Source organism: Phytophthora cinnamomi (assembly GCF_018691715.1).
Source record: "Phytophthora cinnamomi strain GKB4 chromosome Unknown Contig132, whole genome shotgun sequence".
Lineage (NCBI taxonomy): Eukaryota > Oomycota > Peronosporomycetes > Peronosporales > Peronosporaceae > Phytophthora > Phytophthora cinnamomi.
Window position 1 is genome coordinate 319,797 of NW_027151065.1, and position 16,214 is coordinate 336,010.

General features: G+C 53.0%; 6 protein-coding genes across 6 annotated transcripts; 2 read left to right on the plus strand and 4 right to left on the minus strand.

Moving 5' to 3' along the window:
* Positions 1 to 1,216: 1,216 nt before the first annotated feature.
* IUM83_19007 (uncharacterized protein) lies at positions 1,217 to 1,990 on the plus strand (the record flags this gene model as incomplete). Its single annotated transcript, XM_067944033.1, has 1 exon — positions 1,217 to 1,990. One exon carries the CDS (start codon positions 1,217 to 1,219, stop codon positions 1,988 to 1,990), a length of 774 nt encoding a protein of 257 aa, XP_067779859.1.
* Positions 1,991 to 2,400: 410 nt separating this feature from the next.
* IUM83_19008 (reverse transcriptase) lies at positions 2,401 to 5,817 on the plus strand (the record flags this gene model as incomplete). Its single annotated transcript, XM_067944034.1, has 1 exon — positions 2,401 to 5,817. The coding sequence occupies one exon, from the start codon at positions 2,401 to 2,403 to the stop codon at positions 5,815 to 5,817; it is 3,417 nt and encodes a 1,138-aa protein (XP_067779860.1).
* A 1,877-nt stretch (positions 5,818 to 7,694) lies between these two features.
* IUM83_19009 (putative endo-1,3-beta-glucanase) lies at positions 7,695 to 8,542 on the minus strand (the record flags this gene model as incomplete). The annotated part of the gene is made up of 2 exons (XM_067944035.1): positions 7,695 to 7,720; positions 7,789 to 8,542. The coding sequence occupies 2 exons, from the start codon at positions 8,540 to 8,542 to the stop codon at positions 7,695 to 7,697; spliced, it is 780 nt and encodes a 259-aa protein (XP_067779861.1).
* A 364-nt stretch (positions 8,543 to 8,906) lies between these two features.
* Positions 8,907 to 9,746, minus strand: IUM83_19010 (putative isoamyl acetate-hydrolyzing esterase; the record flags this gene model as incomplete). The annotated part of the gene is made up of 2 exons (XM_067944036.1): positions 8,907 to 9,153; positions 9,415 to 9,746. 2 exons carry the CDS (start codon positions 9,744 to 9,746, stop codon positions 8,907 to 8,909), a joined length of 579 nt encoding a protein of 192 aa, XP_067779884.1.
* A 797-nt stretch (positions 9,747 to 10,543) lies between these two features.
* IUM83_19011 (phospholipase D, Pi-PLD-like-1) lies at positions 10,544 to 12,220 on the minus strand (the record flags this gene model as incomplete). The annotated part of the gene is made up of 1 exon (XM_067944037.1): positions 10,544 to 12,220. The coding sequence occupies one exon, from the start codon at positions 12,218 to 12,220 to the stop codon at positions 10,544 to 10,546; it is 1,677 nt and encodes a 558-aa protein (XP_067779883.1).
* Positions 12,221 to 12,573: 353 nt separating this feature from the next.
* On the minus strand, positions 12,574 to 13,263 carry IUM83_19012 (GDSL esterase/lipase; the record flags this gene model as incomplete). Its single annotated transcript, XM_067944038.1, has 1 exon — positions 12,574 to 13,263. The coding sequence occupies one exon, from the start codon at positions 13,261 to 13,263 to the stop codon at positions 12,574 to 12,576; it is 690 nt and encodes a 229-aa protein (XP_067779882.1).
* Positions 13,264 to 16,214: the final 2,951 nt, after the last annotated feature.

A 16,214-nucleotide genomic window follows, 5' to 3' on the forward strand; every position in this document is an offset into this window, starting at 1 on the left:
GGAAGAGAAGTCGTCCGATAATTACGTCCACAATGTCCAAACCCAGTGTAAATTTCAGGGTGTCCTCCGTTTCTAAATCGGCCTCGAGGGTCTCGACGAAAGGAACCTCAGGCGATTAAAAATGTTGCTTCTTGAGGCCGGTAGACAGAACTGCGTATTATCCCCATTTTGCTGGATGTTGGCAGTCTAAATGTTGCTGGTAGGGATCGGCCCTGAAACTATTGAAATACTTTAGGTGGTCTTGCCTTCTTCGGGCTGCTAGATGAAGCCTTCTCCCTTACGATGGTGCTCAGTAGTCTCAGCAGAGAGAACGCCAGCAACAAGCCGATTTGTACGGCGACGATGGTTTTGATCATCGTCTCGCCAGCTCTCACCCTACGTGGAAGCTCGGTGAAGCTTCCTCGAGGTTCCCGACACTAGCGAGAGGTATACAACTGTCTCTCCAAACACTGCCACGGTTGAGTCAGACTTCTCGATCATCGGTTCTGAGAAAACGGATCGACGGACTTCGGTAACCGACCTAGCTCTTAAAGCCAGTGACAGAGTATCTCTGCGCTGGGTTCTGTGTAACGGATCTAGCATCCGTTCCCAACGGACGAGCACGACAGCATCGGCAACTTCGCCGTTCCTCAGACGTCAGGCTTCGCTGCAGCTTCTACGCAGCAGTCGCTAGTAACTACTCTTTACTCTCCCCTGTGCTCGTAGGTAACCACCACCAGCGCACGGCATTCTTTCCCTTAACCAAAATACATCAGTCTTTCTTTTGCCTTCAACCTACCAAGTTGCCCAAGACTCATCGACTTTCAGCTTATTACGTGACAATTTCGAAATTAGAGTAAAACTCTGATCGACCGAATTCAAGGCACCGGATTCTTAATTTCGGACCCGACTATTTTCGACCACTTCAACTTCAACACGGGGTATGAAAACACCTCGCCCTGCCGAAGACGAGTCGCCCAACCTCCGCCCACACCAACAACCTCGTACGGACATGGATGATCCAGCTCCTTCTAGAGCACCGGCTGCGTCGCCGCGTGGCACAACTGGTACTTCGCCACCCGTAGGGGCCGGCATGCCATCGGCTGAGGGAGTTCCGGTGGGTTCGTCTACAACCCAACCTCCAGTCTCCGAGCAGAGTGTGCTGATGCAGATGATGCAGATGATGGCCGTGCAGCAGCAGGCCACGCAGACCCAGCAGCAGCAGTTCTAGGCCTTCCTGGAGCACCAGGCCCGAGTACAGAATGAGCTCTTCGAGAAGCAGGCCAAGGCCAGCCGACAGAGGAGCAAGGGCGAGCCGCCGAAGTTCAACGGCTCGGCTAAGGAGGATCTGGAGCTGTGGCTCTTCCAGATTGAAGAGCACTTCAGCAGCTACGCAGCCGAGCGAGACGGCAACGACTCGCGCTTCGTAGATTTGGTGGTGCCATACCTAGGCACGGACGTAATGTCCTGGTACCGAGAGTTCAAACAAACGCTTGGTGAACACCCACGCACCTGGTACCTGTTCAAGCAACAGCTGCGGATTCGCTTCCGGGACAGCGACTTCGAGTACAAGCTGTTGTCTCGTCTCTATGACCTGCGTGCGACGGGCACCCAGCAGGAGTATACAGCTAAGTTTATGCTGTTACTCTCCCAATCCTCGCTGGAGTTGCCTGACCTGATGAAGCGCTGGCTCTACCAGCAGAATCTACGACCGGACACTAGCACTCATATCTCCCAGAATGTGCCAACTACTCTGCGGGAGACTATTGAGCATGCTCAGCGCTTCGAGGATGCCCGGAAACCTGCCGCGGCAACGAAGAGCGCAACGGGTAACAATCGTGGTCCAAGTGCCAAGGCTGCCGCGGCATCGACCGAATTTACGAAGCCGAAATTAGCCCGCCGCCACGATCCCGAGTTTTTGAAGAACGCCATCTGCCACATCTGTGGCGTGAAGGGTCACATCGCGCCGGATTGTCCAGACAAGGGCAAGCCGCGCGCGGCAAAAAACTAAGTGGCTCGGCGGGCTGGCGCCCCGCTGAGCAACTCCCTGTAGGCGGTGGCCATACACCTGCAGGCGAGCCAGCCAACCATGTTGCTAGCGCCGCGGTCAAGTCTTCGCACTCGTTCAACTACGCGACGGACAACCCTCGACTGCCCCGCAAGCGACGTGGTGTTTATGGTTTTTTGGAGCAGACAGGCTCGATTGGTGACCGAGTCTGCTCTATTTTTCTCGACTGTGGAGCTTCTTTTAATGCTATAGCCCCACGGCTTGCTTCCCAGCTTCAACTCGCTGTTCGCGACTTCCCTATTCCATTGGAGCTTCAACTGGGCGGCAACAAGTTTATTACAATTCCTCGGCAAGTAACGACAATAACGGTTCAGATCGCTGGCTTCGGACCCTACGAGACCGAGGCTTTCGTCATGGACGTCCCCGAGAAGCGCGAAGTGCTGCTCGGCATGCCGTGGTTTAGTACGGCTAATCCCGACGTCGACTGGTCCGAACGCACGGTCCGCCCTCGCTCGACTGACCTCCGTCTCGCTTTTCAGCAGTGCGTGCAACCTGCTCGAGCTCGTACGGCTGGGGGCTCGCGCCGCTCGGCTGTACACCGCGCTCCCTCGGCTACAGACCAGGGCTCCCTCAACTACATTCACCAGCACGGTTACCTGTCGGCGCGCGGAATGACTCGGTTGATGTCGAGTCACCGGCTCAAGAAACTGCTGCGTGCCTCCGATAACGAATTCTGCTTCTTCATCACTGCGGGCGAAAATGCTGAGGAAAATGCTTCGGTTCCAGAGAAGCTGACATGGGAAAATCTCGTCGATAACCCCGTGTACCCACTTGCAATTCGCTACAAGGACTCTATTTTCCGCTCGGAGTTGCCGTCAGTACCGCCGACTCGCTTCACCCGAATGGAGGCGACAATTGAGCTCAATGACGACGTGCCAGTTCACCGCAAGCAGTACCCCCTATCTGCCGCAATGCGCGAGGCCATACGTGCGTGGACGCAGGAGATGGTCGCCGCCAAGATAATTCGCCCTTCAAACTCCCCGTACTGCGCCCCGACCTTTTGCGTTCGGAAGGCGAACGGCGAGTGGCGAATCGTGCACGACTTCAGAGGAATCAATGCCAAGATGCGAGTTCCGGCCAATCCTATCCCGCGCAAGGACGATATCTACCGTGCAATGGCTCAGGGTCGCGTTTTCTCCGCCATGGATCTACTCTGGGGATTCTACCAAGTCCGACTGCGCGAGGACTCAATTCCGTTTACAGCCTTTGCTACGCCCGATGGACTGTACGAGTACCTAGTCACGCCGATGGGCGTGTCTAGCAGTCCTTCGTGCTTCAACCGTTTGGTGCAGCACATTTTCGCCGACCAACAAGACTTCTGCCGAACGTATTTTGACGACATTTTCGTCTTCACGCCCAGCGATTCCATCGACGACCATCTCGCCGCTTTAGAGCAGGTGTTCGAGCGGTGCAAGGAGCAGCAGCTCTTTATCAAGCTGTCCAAATGCACATTTTGCGCTGAGGAGATCCCCTGTCTCGGCGATCGCATTGGCCGTGACGGCGTTCGAATGGACCCCGCTAAGACGGAGCTGATCCACAATTGGCCCGTTCCTCAGACCAAGCACGAGCTGCAGTCTTTCCTAGGGACATGCGTTTACGTGCTTCGCTTCTGTCCTGACTTCGCTGAGCTGAGCGTGCCCCTCATCGAACTTACCAAAGGAAAGGGTCGCAGAGACCCCGTGGTGTTTGAGGAGGAACACACCAGGGTGTTCAACGAGCTGAAGTCAAGGCTGTCGTCGCCAAGCATTCTCTCACATCCTGACTTTTCTCAACCATTTCACGTTAATATGGACGCCAGTGATTTTGCTGTCGGCGGCTACTTGTTCCAGCTAGCAGAAGATGGATCCGAGAAAATTATCGCGTACGGTGGCCGCAAATTGTCCAAGGCCGAAGTTATCTACCCGACTCGCGAGAAGGAACTGCTGGCGGCACTACATGCCATGCGCTTGTGGAAGGTATACCTGCTCGACAGCCCATTTTTCATCAATACTGACCACAAGACGATCGAGAGCCTGCTCACGCAACAAACGTGCTCACAGAGACTCGCTCGCTGGTTGAACGAGCTCTCTCTGTTTCAGCCGCGCTTCCGCTGGATGGCTGGCAACACCAACGTCGTCGCGGACACAATTTCGAGGAACCCACTCTGGTCGGACAGAACGTCACGCGCAGTGAGCCTCCAAACAGTACTCCAGGCCTTAACGACGTCGCAACCCGATGAGGAGCCCAACGCGCTACTGTATCAGCGCCTTACGCGGTCAAGTTTACCGACTCAATGTCGTCGTGGTTATCTGGAGGACCCGTACTTTGCTCCGATTCTTCGTGCGTTGGGCGAAGATAACCCACAGGATTCGCGTCAGCTCGCTAAATATTCCCTAGAAGACGGCCTTTTGTACTTTCAGGTCAACCCCGCGGCGCCGCGTCGACTGTGTATTCCAACGGACAAAGAGCTTCGCAATCAGCTTCTCTTTGAAGAACACGACGCAGTCACCCGCGGACACCCAGGACAGCACAAGACTCGACTGCTGATGGCGGCGAAATTCTTCTGGCCGCGCATGTTTGTCGATATTCAAGCCTACGTTGCATCCTGCGAACGGTGTCAGCGGAACAAGCTACCTCGCGGCAAGCGACCTGGCCATTTGCACACTTTGGATATTCCGGATAGAAGGTGGAGCGACATCAGTATGGATTTTCTCGTTCAACTACCAGAGACCCAACACACTCACTTCGACTCTATCCTCGTCATCGTGGACAGACTGACGAAGCGCGCGCATTTTCTTCCAACCCGCACGGACGCGACGGCCAAGGACATCGCTCAACTGTTTTGCTCGTCCTATCAAAAGCTACATGGTCTCCCGCGGACGATTGTCAGCGATCGTGATGTGAAATTTACTTCGAAGCTATGGTCTGGCATCATGCAGCTCCAGGATACTCAGCTTCGGCTCAGTTCAGCTTTCCAGCCTGCCACGGACGGCCAGTCGGAGGTGACGAACAAGTTTGTTTTGGAATTTTTACGACATTTCATCGGGCCTCATCAGACTGACTGGGACCACTACGTGCACTTCGCTGAATTTGCTTACAACTCGCGTCCACATGCATCGATCGGCATGTCCCCATTCGAAGCGGACCTCGGTTATCAGCCCCGGTCCGTGCTCGACCTCGCCATTCCCCAGCAGAATGTGCTTCCTGCTGCTGTATCATTCGTCGACAACCAGCGTTCGCTCCTACTCGAAGCCCAGGACGCGATGGCAAGAGCTCAGCAGCGTATGAGTACCGCATTTGATCGCAATCGGCGTCATCAGGGCTTCGCTGTGGGTGACAAAGTCCTACTCGACAGCCAGAACCTCGATCTGGCGCACATCGGCGCTTCAGGCCGACGAAAGCTGGCATCACGATTCCTCGGACCCTACACAGTGGAGGCAGTGGCAGGTCCCTCGCGATATCGGCTCACGCTACCTCCAGGATTACGTCTTTTTCCTGAATTTCACGTTTCCCTCTTGAAGCCCTACGTCCACGACGACGACCCAAGTCGTGTTAATCGAGTTCCTCGCGTCATTGTCGCCGACGGAAGCGAGGGCTTGCTCGTCCGATCCATTACGGGGCATCGCCGCCGCAAGGGTGCCCAGCAGTATCGTGTTTGCTGGATGGACTCAGGCATCAAACCCTCTTGGGAACCGCTCTCCAATCTCAATCAAATTCGTGGTCTTATTCGCGAATATCTTTCGAGCTTGCCGTCCACGAGGACAACAGCTCGTCTACAGGAGGGACTGTAACGGATCTAGCATCCGTTCCCAACGGACGAGCACGACAGCATCGGCAGCTTCGCCGTTCCTCAGACGTCAGGCTTCGCTGCAGCTTCTACGCAGCAGTCGCTAGTAACTACTCTTTACTCTCCCCTGTGCTCGTAGGTAACCACCACCAGCGCACGGCATTCTTTCCCTTAACCAAAATACATCAGTCTTTCTTTTGCCTTCAACCTACCAAGTTGCCCAAGACTCATCGACTTTCAGCTTATTACGTCACATTCTGCAATTGCTTAGAAAAAAGTGAATCCCCTATTTCCCATATTTTGCTCTCGTATTTGCAGAAAATATGGGAAAGTTGACCTTTCCCTTATCGGTAGACGTCATACCTTACGTGTCGTGAATGGTTGCGCTGAGCTTACCGCTGCCATATATAGTGCCCACGATCGACTAAGTCCATCATCCATCCTAGTCCTCTCCAGCTTTGTCAGCGCGAGCGTCTTGTTGATCGTGGCATAGTTCACATAAAGTAACGACAACCAAGGATTACGCAGATTATCGTTGACAATATCTGGAATGCTTGAGAGAACTTGGTCCCATTCTTCACTTACAAATTCGTGTGTGCGCACGAACTCAGTCACAGGCGATATTGGGATCATCTGAATTCCGTGAATTGCGAACTTCTCGGGGCTGAACCATGTAGCGTAGTTCACTTTGTTATCGAACAAAATTCCCGTGACTTTGTTGGGTCGGAACATCGCAGGCTGCGCACGATTCGCGTCTGTCAGCAAGAAGTACGTCTGGATTGCTCGCGCGTTAATCTTTACCATCAGTCTACCAATTGTAGCAAGTTCCTCGTCCCCCGTCACCTGTCCAAATAGCGCGACCCCATAGTGAAAGTTCATATCCTCCGATGAACTCTTTTGATCCTTTCCGTCGGCGAACGATAAGACGCCATGCGAATACGAATGTCCGCGAAACCAGTCAAAACTACGGAATTTTGTAAAGTAAGGGTCATCCCAGGATGGATTTGCAACATCGCGCACAAGGAAACTGGTCATGCGGTTCAACTCTGCTATTCCAGACCATGTTGGATCAAGCTTGTTGACAATTGCAGCCGTCACGATCCAGTATCCATAATGGTAATGGTGATCATTGTACATTGTGTTGCCAAAATCCGCATTGACGTCGTTTAGAGCGAACCCCTGGGAGCTTAAAATCCCGCGATATACAGTGTCATATTTCAGTGTGTACTTCCAGGAATTAGTCAAGAACGGAGCTAGAAGCGCTTTCAGCTTGGTAAGACAGCGGTGCAATAAGTTTTCGAATCGAAACCCGTACCAACTACAGATGGGTCGGCAGCCATAAGGCAAAGCGACGCGTACTTCTGCGCTGCTTTGCCGTTGAAGTAGTAGCTGCCACTAACGTGGATCTTCCACGTTGAACCAATGTCTTTGATCAAAGTCTCCTTGATCCTGTATTGTTCTACATCGCTTGGTGACGGCGCACGAGACGGATAAAATGAAATTGGGATATCTGTTGTGTCCATGAACCTCCACATCGGTGAAGCCGTCGTAGTTATCAATGCCTGCATTGGTCCTCTTGTTGTTGAGTACGCGACGACACCCTCTACCTCAACCGCTGTCGACCTGTCCAATGTATCCACATGATGAATTTGTGCATAATGTAGCAACCCGCTAGGCTCTGTGCACGAGCCACTCGATTTCCACACATAAGCGTACGTGTTTACATCTTGCGCTTCCACGTTGCCTCCTTCCAGAATACAGCCAGCGGTCTCGTCAAATACGCTTCGCTTGTCTGGATTTGGGACCATCGCCACTCGGATGGTTCCTGAGAAAGAACTCGAGCTCACAAAAGTGGAGAATCCACCGAGTTGTAGCGTGACTTCAGATGAAAAGTAGAGTGCCCATGTCTGCCCATTGTTGAGCGTAAGTACAAAACGACTATCAGTGGCCGTAAACCCTGAGGCAGTCGACTGACCATTCACGGTGAGAATGGCGTAGACAGTGTCGATGCGTGGAGTAAGCGACGCGTATTTCGCAGTCACGAATGCCATCCCGCTTACGAGAGTAGCTTCAAAGCTGTTTTCGTCGCTGGGGCCAGCTTGAGACTTAAAGCGCACTTGAACACTCAAATCGTCCCAGTCAAACACCTCAAATACGGGTGGAGTCGTGAATTCCATCGCCGAGAAAGTGAAGTCAGGGACGTGACCATGGCGATAGAACTTCTCCGCGATGCCATTACCAGATCGTCCGCCGCCAAACACTCGTGTCGGGTAGGGGTAGCTGATTGTGAGACCGTAGGGTGCCGATGTGAGCATCGGCTGCAGCGAGTACGGGTTTGCCCAGATCGGCTGCACCCCAGCCTCTTGCGTGGCAGCGATCATGTTGCCCCACCAATTGTTGGTCGGAATCGGGCGAGAGCCCACGATGCCTGGCGCCATGAACATCGGCGGGAGGAACGTCTCCTGCTCGTCAGTGTAGGGGAACAAGGTCCCGGGCGGGGCTTGAGCGTCGAACAGAGGCTTGAACAGCTTGAGCTCCGCCTCGACTTGAAGGGGGTGGCGCTTCTTCGTGAGCTCCACGGCCACATAGACGCCCACGAACACCGCGAGCGAGACGAGGAGCACGCGAAGTTCCCAAACCCGCAGCGGAGGGGTACCAAAGCGGCGACGAACCACGCGACGGCCATCCAGAAGCGTCTGCTTTTCGTGCGCATGCTGGGATTGTTGCATGATTACCCCCGGCAGGCTCGACAGGATACAGGAAGCTGCTCTTGACGGGCAAAAACGAGAAATGCGGGGGGCCCGCAATGCTGCACACGAGCCAACTTCAACTAGACCAGCCGTTACCCTGCAGTGGTTTCTGAACTTGGATCTGAATTTGGTAACGGCGAGGCATCAGCCTTGGGCTTGAGAGTACTCATGCTGGTACACAACAACGCAGTATAAATGTTACGGGCAACAGTCATTGTTTTTGTTTGCACCAACGCTTGCTCAATTGCTAAGAATCTACCAAAATTATCGGATTAGGCTAGCTTTATGCCGTTCGTTATTTCAAAACCTGCGTTCTATTGTATGTTACAATGTAGACTTCTCTCTACTCGTCGTCCTCCGAAGTCCACGGGTCGGAGGCTGCGTATGTGCTATACCCTGGAAATTGCGAAACCTTCAGCTTAGTGGCTAAGCTGGGGAACACGTCAGCGATTTTCTCCGTCAGCTGTTCGTACACGAGTTCATTGCCCGACGAGTTGAAATGCAGTCCGTCGGAGATCAGCAGCGCGTCTCGAGTGGTCTCATTCATCGCGTTGAAGTACGAGTTCAAGTCGAGCACAGGCACGCCAATACTGGCGCCGGTTTCCACACACGCTTGGGCGTATTTCTTCGTCATCGCGTTCGTGCGGTCGATTGAGCCATTTTGTGCAGCCGCGAGCTTGGCTCTGGCCGCATCGTTGACGTGTGGAGGTGTGATCAGCAATATGTCGGCCGTGGGCGCTGCCGTCCAAAAGTCGCTGACGATTTTCTTCAGGTTCTCCTTGTAGTCTTCAATTGATACGTGCTGGGCCGAGTTGTAGCCCGTTGTCAGTGCTGCGTCGTTGGCGCCGAACCAAATCGTGATGAGAGACGGCGTCCTGTAGACGCCCTTCCGGATCTCGCGCTCGATAGTAGGGGCGATGTCCTTGAAGAACCATTTCGTGTTGTAGCCCGGGAGGCCTCTATTGACCACGTCGGCAGTGGTCGAGTACTTGCCTTGTAGTAATGCAGCCCAGCCGCTCTTTGAGACGTCGGTGCCATGCTCCGTGAGCGAGTCGCCGGTCAGCAGGACTACCGGACGTAGCTTGGGCTTGGTGTCCGCGAGAGCGATCACCAACCAGGCGATAACTGCTGCAGCGGCGATAACGGCGATCACGACGCACTTGGCGCGAAGGGATAGCAGCATGGTCTCGGCCGCAAATGTGGTTGTGAGCGTCGATGGCCGGAGGGAGATCCAGGATGATGCACGCACAAGGGACCAGGGGATAGGCGATCGGTGCAGTCAAAATCTGCGACGGATTCTAGGACACATCGTGGAGTACCGTTTACTCGTGATGAACGCAAGGGATTCATTTGATGCGGAGATGCATGTATGTACATGTAAGCATTGCTTCGATTTGGACGGCCTTGCAAATTCTGTTGAGCGATACAGTTGCTCACGGTGCAGTGAGTCGTTGGCAATGACCAAGAGTGCTCCTTAGGCAGGAAGTGAGGAAGCTTGGTGCACCAAAGCGCCCATGCATCCCCAGCTTCCCCGATCATCAACGAGTTGTGCAGCACAGTGCCGTAAACACATGGATGTTATTGCGGCAAATCTCTGAGGCACGACCCTGAGTTCAGTCCACCTTGGACGAAGTTCGTCACGGAGTCACGGCAAAGAGACCACAGTGGTCACAACGGATCGCCTCTGCGATTCGAAGCAGCGTCGAGCAAGCAAACGCATACTTAGGACATGCCGGTAGTTTCCAGGAATATATACTTAAGTACGTGTACGTACATGTACTTGCATCGAGTATGCGGCGACCGAGGCCTGGACGAATGCAAGAATCTCACGGACAGGCCAGATGAGCCGGAGCGTCTGCGAAACATGGTCCACCTCAGCCGCTCTCGTGCAGCAACAGTTCGCGCCAGCATGGCCAGCAATGCACTTTTATTCTCGCTGCTGTACAGCTTCACTTCAGATCAACTTCAACGTCCCTACGGCTACGATTTCTTGGGTCCGAGCTTCTCCATGAAGTTTTTAATCTTCTTGGAGGGGTCGTTCTCGGGCACCACGTCCGGGTCAACAAGTTGGCGCAGGCCATCCGACACGAGGTTGAACTGCGGTTTGAATTCTACGCCGTACGGCTCGATGAGGCTGAAGCCGTCGTCGTGGGCGGCGGCCTCGAGCGCGTCGCACGCCTCCAGGAACGTCATGGCGCTAAGCTCGTCGTACGTCAGCTTGGTGGCCTCCATGAACTTCTGGATGCGGAAGTTGCGCGCCAGCTTGTTCACCGTGATGTTGTCGGGCGACTGCACCAGCTCCGTGTCCACGATGTTGATGCCGATCTCCGTGTCGCTCGTCATGCTGCGACGGTTCCAGTTGGCCGAGCCCAGCGAGACATACACGTCGTCCACGATCACCAGCTTGCTGTGGATGTACAATTGGCGAGCTTCCTTGGTTGTGTACAACTTGAATTTGTCCGGGTAAGCTTCTTGAATAGGAGAGACCATGTCGTACAGATACTTGGCGTAGCCTGTATACTCAGCCTCGACGGTACGTTGCATGATGACAATGAGGCGCTCGATGCTGGGCATCATGTCCATGATGGCCTCCAGCAGCTCCGGCACCAAGATGAAGTACTGGTCCTGGATGAAGATGTAGTTCTGCGCGTTGCGGATGGCCTTGATGCGCGCGTGGAAGATGGACTGCTCGCCCTGCGGCGCGAAGCCGTAGTGGTCGTAGTCCGGGCTGAAGGTGCGGCACAGCTGTACGGCGTGCGTGCCATCCTCGGGGATGTCCAGCGGCGTCTCGCTCTCGTCAATGGGCGGCAGCGTCGAGTACTCGGGGTTCTCGAAGTCCAGTAGGTCGTCCATGAGGTCCTGCGACGGCTTGGGGTCCGCGTTCCAGCGGTCCAGGAAGTTGCAGGCCACGTCCTTGGTGGCGGGGCCCTCGATGCGGGCGTGGGCGTCCAGCCATCCGTTCCAGAGGCACTTGATGCCCGTGCGCTCACGCAGGTCAGCTTGATCGTGCTCAACGGTATCCCAACGATCGTTGGTCAGGTCCACGCCGCCCACGTAGGCCACGAGGTCACGGCCCTTGCGCACGATCACCGACTTCTGGTGGTGCGAGGAAGTGGGAAATGGTAGGCGATCGTCATACACAAAGCGCGCGGGCCCGTTTTTCTCCGGTGGTGGCAGGTCATTGATGAGGTCGCGCACCTCGTGGTTCTGCGCTCTCTCAGTGAGATTGGACCACACGAGCATTCTCCAGTCGGCACCACGCTTGACGGTACCTTCGGCTAGGTCACAGAGCTTGGTGTCGGGCTCGTGCGGCTTGAACGGCACGTTGCAGGTGCCCCAACCCGTTAGATACACAAGGTCTCCTTGACGGACGTACATCATGTCGTCGGCCACGTCGCTGAAGTAGCCGGCAGTTGCAACGTAGAGCTTGACGCGGTTGCCCTTGGAGTAGAGGTGCATGCCCTCACGCTCGTGGCCATTGCGCGATGTCTTCATCTCTTCGGCAGTGAGGAACCACCGCGTGGGCTCGAGGTAGGGCTGGTCGAATGGCGCGGTGGCCTCCTTTGCGGGTTTCTTTTTGAGGTGGAACGGGTCGACGATGAATTGGAACGCACGGCTAAGCCCGTGGCTGAACTCGTCGAAAGGTGAGGTTGACATGGCGTCGGAGTCGCGGTTGCGCTGGAGGTGGCGGATTCCGGAGTGACAAGTTGAGACGTCGAACTCACCACAGGATAGTTTGATTACTCTCGCTCAGAAGGCCATCCCGACAAGCCATAATGTGTGAAAATCATGTTCAAACAGCGAACTCGGTGAGCAAGATTTGATTGCCACGCCTCGCTTGTCTCTCAAACACGGGGCACAATCGGAGTGGATTTTCACAATATATGATTCTCGTTGAACCGATGCTTTGTATTATTGAACGCTTTTCAGGTATGAAGCTGAAGGTTCGCTGCAGCTACATATATCTTCGATCGATATGTTGGTAGCTGTACATGTAGTAGGAGACGCTCTCATGGTGTTTGGCTTGCACCTGCCGTCCACGGGTCTTCGACCACATACTTGCTAGCTGCCGGAGATTGCCACGTCGAAAGCTTTTCGCTCAGTGTAGGGAACTCGGTTTCGATCTTACTCTGCAGCAACTCGTGGACGATCTTGTTTCCATTTGCATTAAAATGCAGGCCATCTTGTAGGAGAGCGATTCTCGCTGGCTCAGTCATGGCGTTAAAGTGCGCGTTCAAGTCGAGTACCGGGATACCGAGAGCGTTTGCTGCATCGACACACGCTTGAGAGTAATTGCTTGTCACGGCGTTGGAGCGGTCGACGAGTCCTCGCTTCGTATCGTTTCTTTCTGAAGCGTACTTGATTCTCGCGCCATCGTCAACATGGGGAGGAGTGATAAGTAGGATGCCAGCACCAGGGGTGATATTCTGGAAGCCGTTCACGATTTTGATCAAATTCTCTTTGTACTCGAAAATCGGCACGTGCACCTCTGGGTTACTGCCGTTGACCAGAACAGCATCGTTGGTGCCCAGCAAAACTGTGACGAGGGATGGGGTAGTATACCCTCTATCCCTGATTTCGTCCTCAATTGTGGGCATCACGTACTTCAGGAACCATTTCGTGTTGTAACCGGAGACGCCGCGCACGATGACGTCAGCTGAGCGGATGTATTCGTTCTGCAATAGCGATACCCAGCCCATTCTTGCTGGGTCAGCGCCTAGCTCCGTCTGTGAATCACCAGTAAGCAACAGAGTTGGGCGCGGATTAGATTCCGTGTTCTTGATGGTTGCTTGCGAGTCCACTGAGGCAAGTAGAAACCAAACAAAGGCAATGAGAGTCATTGTGCTGGAAACAGGAAGTCTCATCGTGTTGGGTGGTAAATTTAATTGTGAAAGCAATGCTTTTCAGGTCGTCCAAGACTTAGATTCTGTGACAGGATGTCATAAGCGTGTGCGTGACGGTAACCAATCGCCCAGATATTGGTTGCTTTGAAAACATTCGGGCAAAACGATAGTTTAGTACATATGGCGTAGTCACCAATGCATGGGTGACGCTCGGGTATGTGGAATCGAATTACCGCGCTGCGAAGTGACGAAGATAAACCCAACAATTATCCTGGATCACCGCTTGACTATTCAAATATCGACAGGCAAAGAAACTCAAAAATGTAAAATCCGTACAAATAATTCCTCATCACAGATATTACCTTAGTGGTAATACAGCTAATAAATTCAAAGTATACAGATTCACGGGCCGCACGACGATGAACTTCATCATCGGATAACTGCAATGAGGGGGGATTCATTGAAAGTGACGTGGCAGCATTGTCAGCGCTATCATCTTCGAACAAACAAAACCGTTGGAGGCTGAAGTGTTTCGTACATGTAGATTGGTCTCGAGCCGTTGTCAAGTCGCGAAAAATATATCAGATCTTTAACTCGACTCTGCGAGTTGCTTGGAACCAGGTGGCCTCGATCTATTGTGTATACGTGACGCTAAATCACTTTGTGTACTTTAGTAATTGATAAGGGATCGATCCGTATTTCACTGTAGTATTACACTACTGTACTTTACTGTTGTACATGTACTAGAATCCAATTATCCGATGTCAGTTCCTCAAAAGGCCTGTTATGTATTTTATTTTTAATATTAACATAGGATAAAAGTATAATGTACCACAAAATGTGTCCACTTAACCATATATAATTATCGTACTTTGTGCATCGTTGCGTTTTGCCATTTTTATTTGGTATGTACTGTACCTAGTATGCAGCACCTACTGTATGCACACAAACTTCAACTCCGTTATAACTGGCGCTACAACAGCTTTGGATTACAGTTGTCTCTTTGAGCGACAAGACGGTCTTTTGCCCCTCCTTTATAATATATGCAGATGCACTTAATCTTGTTGACGGTTGATTTCAGACGATCAGCTCCAGTCAACCCGCTTTCCAATCATTAATTTACACGCCAGTCTCTATTCATTCATTCTGCAACTTCCTCTGCAAGCATCCTACTACGTTGACGGAAGGGCCGCATCTATCTTGATTTGTCGACATATCCGCGACCCAAAAGCAAGCGTGCGTCTGAGCTCTCTCTCGTTGCCATTGTGGCTATCCTCCACGCGAGTTGCATCGTCGGATCCGCTGTGATATCTGGCGCGGCGATAGTCTTGGTGGGGAAAGATGATTTGGTGCATTCTCCTCCGGAATCCCTGCATGACGGAACAAGGTTCCTACGCAACCCCGAAGCATCGGGCCCCGAGGACGAAGAAGGAGAAGATGAAAGAGGGTTCAATTTGTTTAAATCCGCTACTACCAAGCTTAAGGAAAGTGAAGAACCCCGAAATTTACGATGATCTCATCGGCAAGAAGAGGAAAACGTGGGACGTGTATGCGGCGTGGCGAGACATAGATGTTACGCCGGAAAAGATTGCCAAGGCCATGAAGAACGTTGGCTATGGTGATAAAAGTCTCGAGCACATCGTGACCGGCTACAGACAATACCTAGAAAACATGAAGCATGTTCGGATGGAGTAAAACGTTCATTCGAGCTGCTTGGGTCACCCAAACAAGAAGCCGCTGCGTTATTTTGGTACTGGTAGTATGAAGTCTCAATGCAAAAACATTCGCTTCTTCATCTCGTAGGTGAACTGTCTCCCAAATTCTACATGAACAAACCAAATCACTTGGTTTGGTTTCGTTCGTTTTGTTACCGAACCAAAATTTCCGATGAAGCAGTGCTTTGAACTGAGAGAAACGCAACAAATCAAAGCAAACTAGAGAACATGTATTGCTGAATCATTCAACATCGAACGTACTTCCCCCCATTGGACCCAAGAAATGAAGCCCCTCTCCACGGATATTGTGTGTGCATACTGTTATTCCAGTGTACTGGGTATTGTTGGAACGCTTCACCTCGAACTGGCCTACATAGCTATCTGATGCAAAGGTGAACCAAGTCTACACTAGAACGCACGCTAAACTATTTTAACCACCTGCGTACATACCTCTTGTGGCTCACACATTGTGGGCATGTGCAGATCGATGCGGGGAGAAGCACTGCATGGCAGTCGCCAAGCCTCGCACACTATCCACGACCTGATATCAAAGCGCTTACTTCTATCATTTTTTCTGAAAATCAGCAATGCGTGAATGATGATTTGCGTTGTTGAAGATGCGCCCCACATCACCTCGGGCTCGGAGACCAACACCCCATTTGAAGAAGCACCAGCACCAAGGCAACGCAGGAATCCGGCCTAAAAGATAAAAATGCTTCGCTGCTCGGCTTCGAGTAACGAGCACGCACGCCTTCGCCTCGAGCAAGAAAGCAAATGCATCCGTCGACAGTGATTCACGCGCATAGACCGTGGCTCCCGATCCGGCGATGTCGAGGCCCAAGCAAGGCCCAACCCAGACCACGGCGGTGGCGCTGTTTCGAGCTCGCATGTTATAGCAGTCGCTTGCCGGCGGTAAGAGGCGCATCCGCGATTCCGTCTCAGCAATATAGTCTGCGCGAGCATCCACCAACATAGGATATCAACTGACACTCAGCACAACAGCAGTCCGAGCTATACCGCCTTGCACTCCATAGCAGCGCGAGCAAAGTGAACCCACATGCGTCTGCGCGCGCGCCCATTGGCCAGACCCGA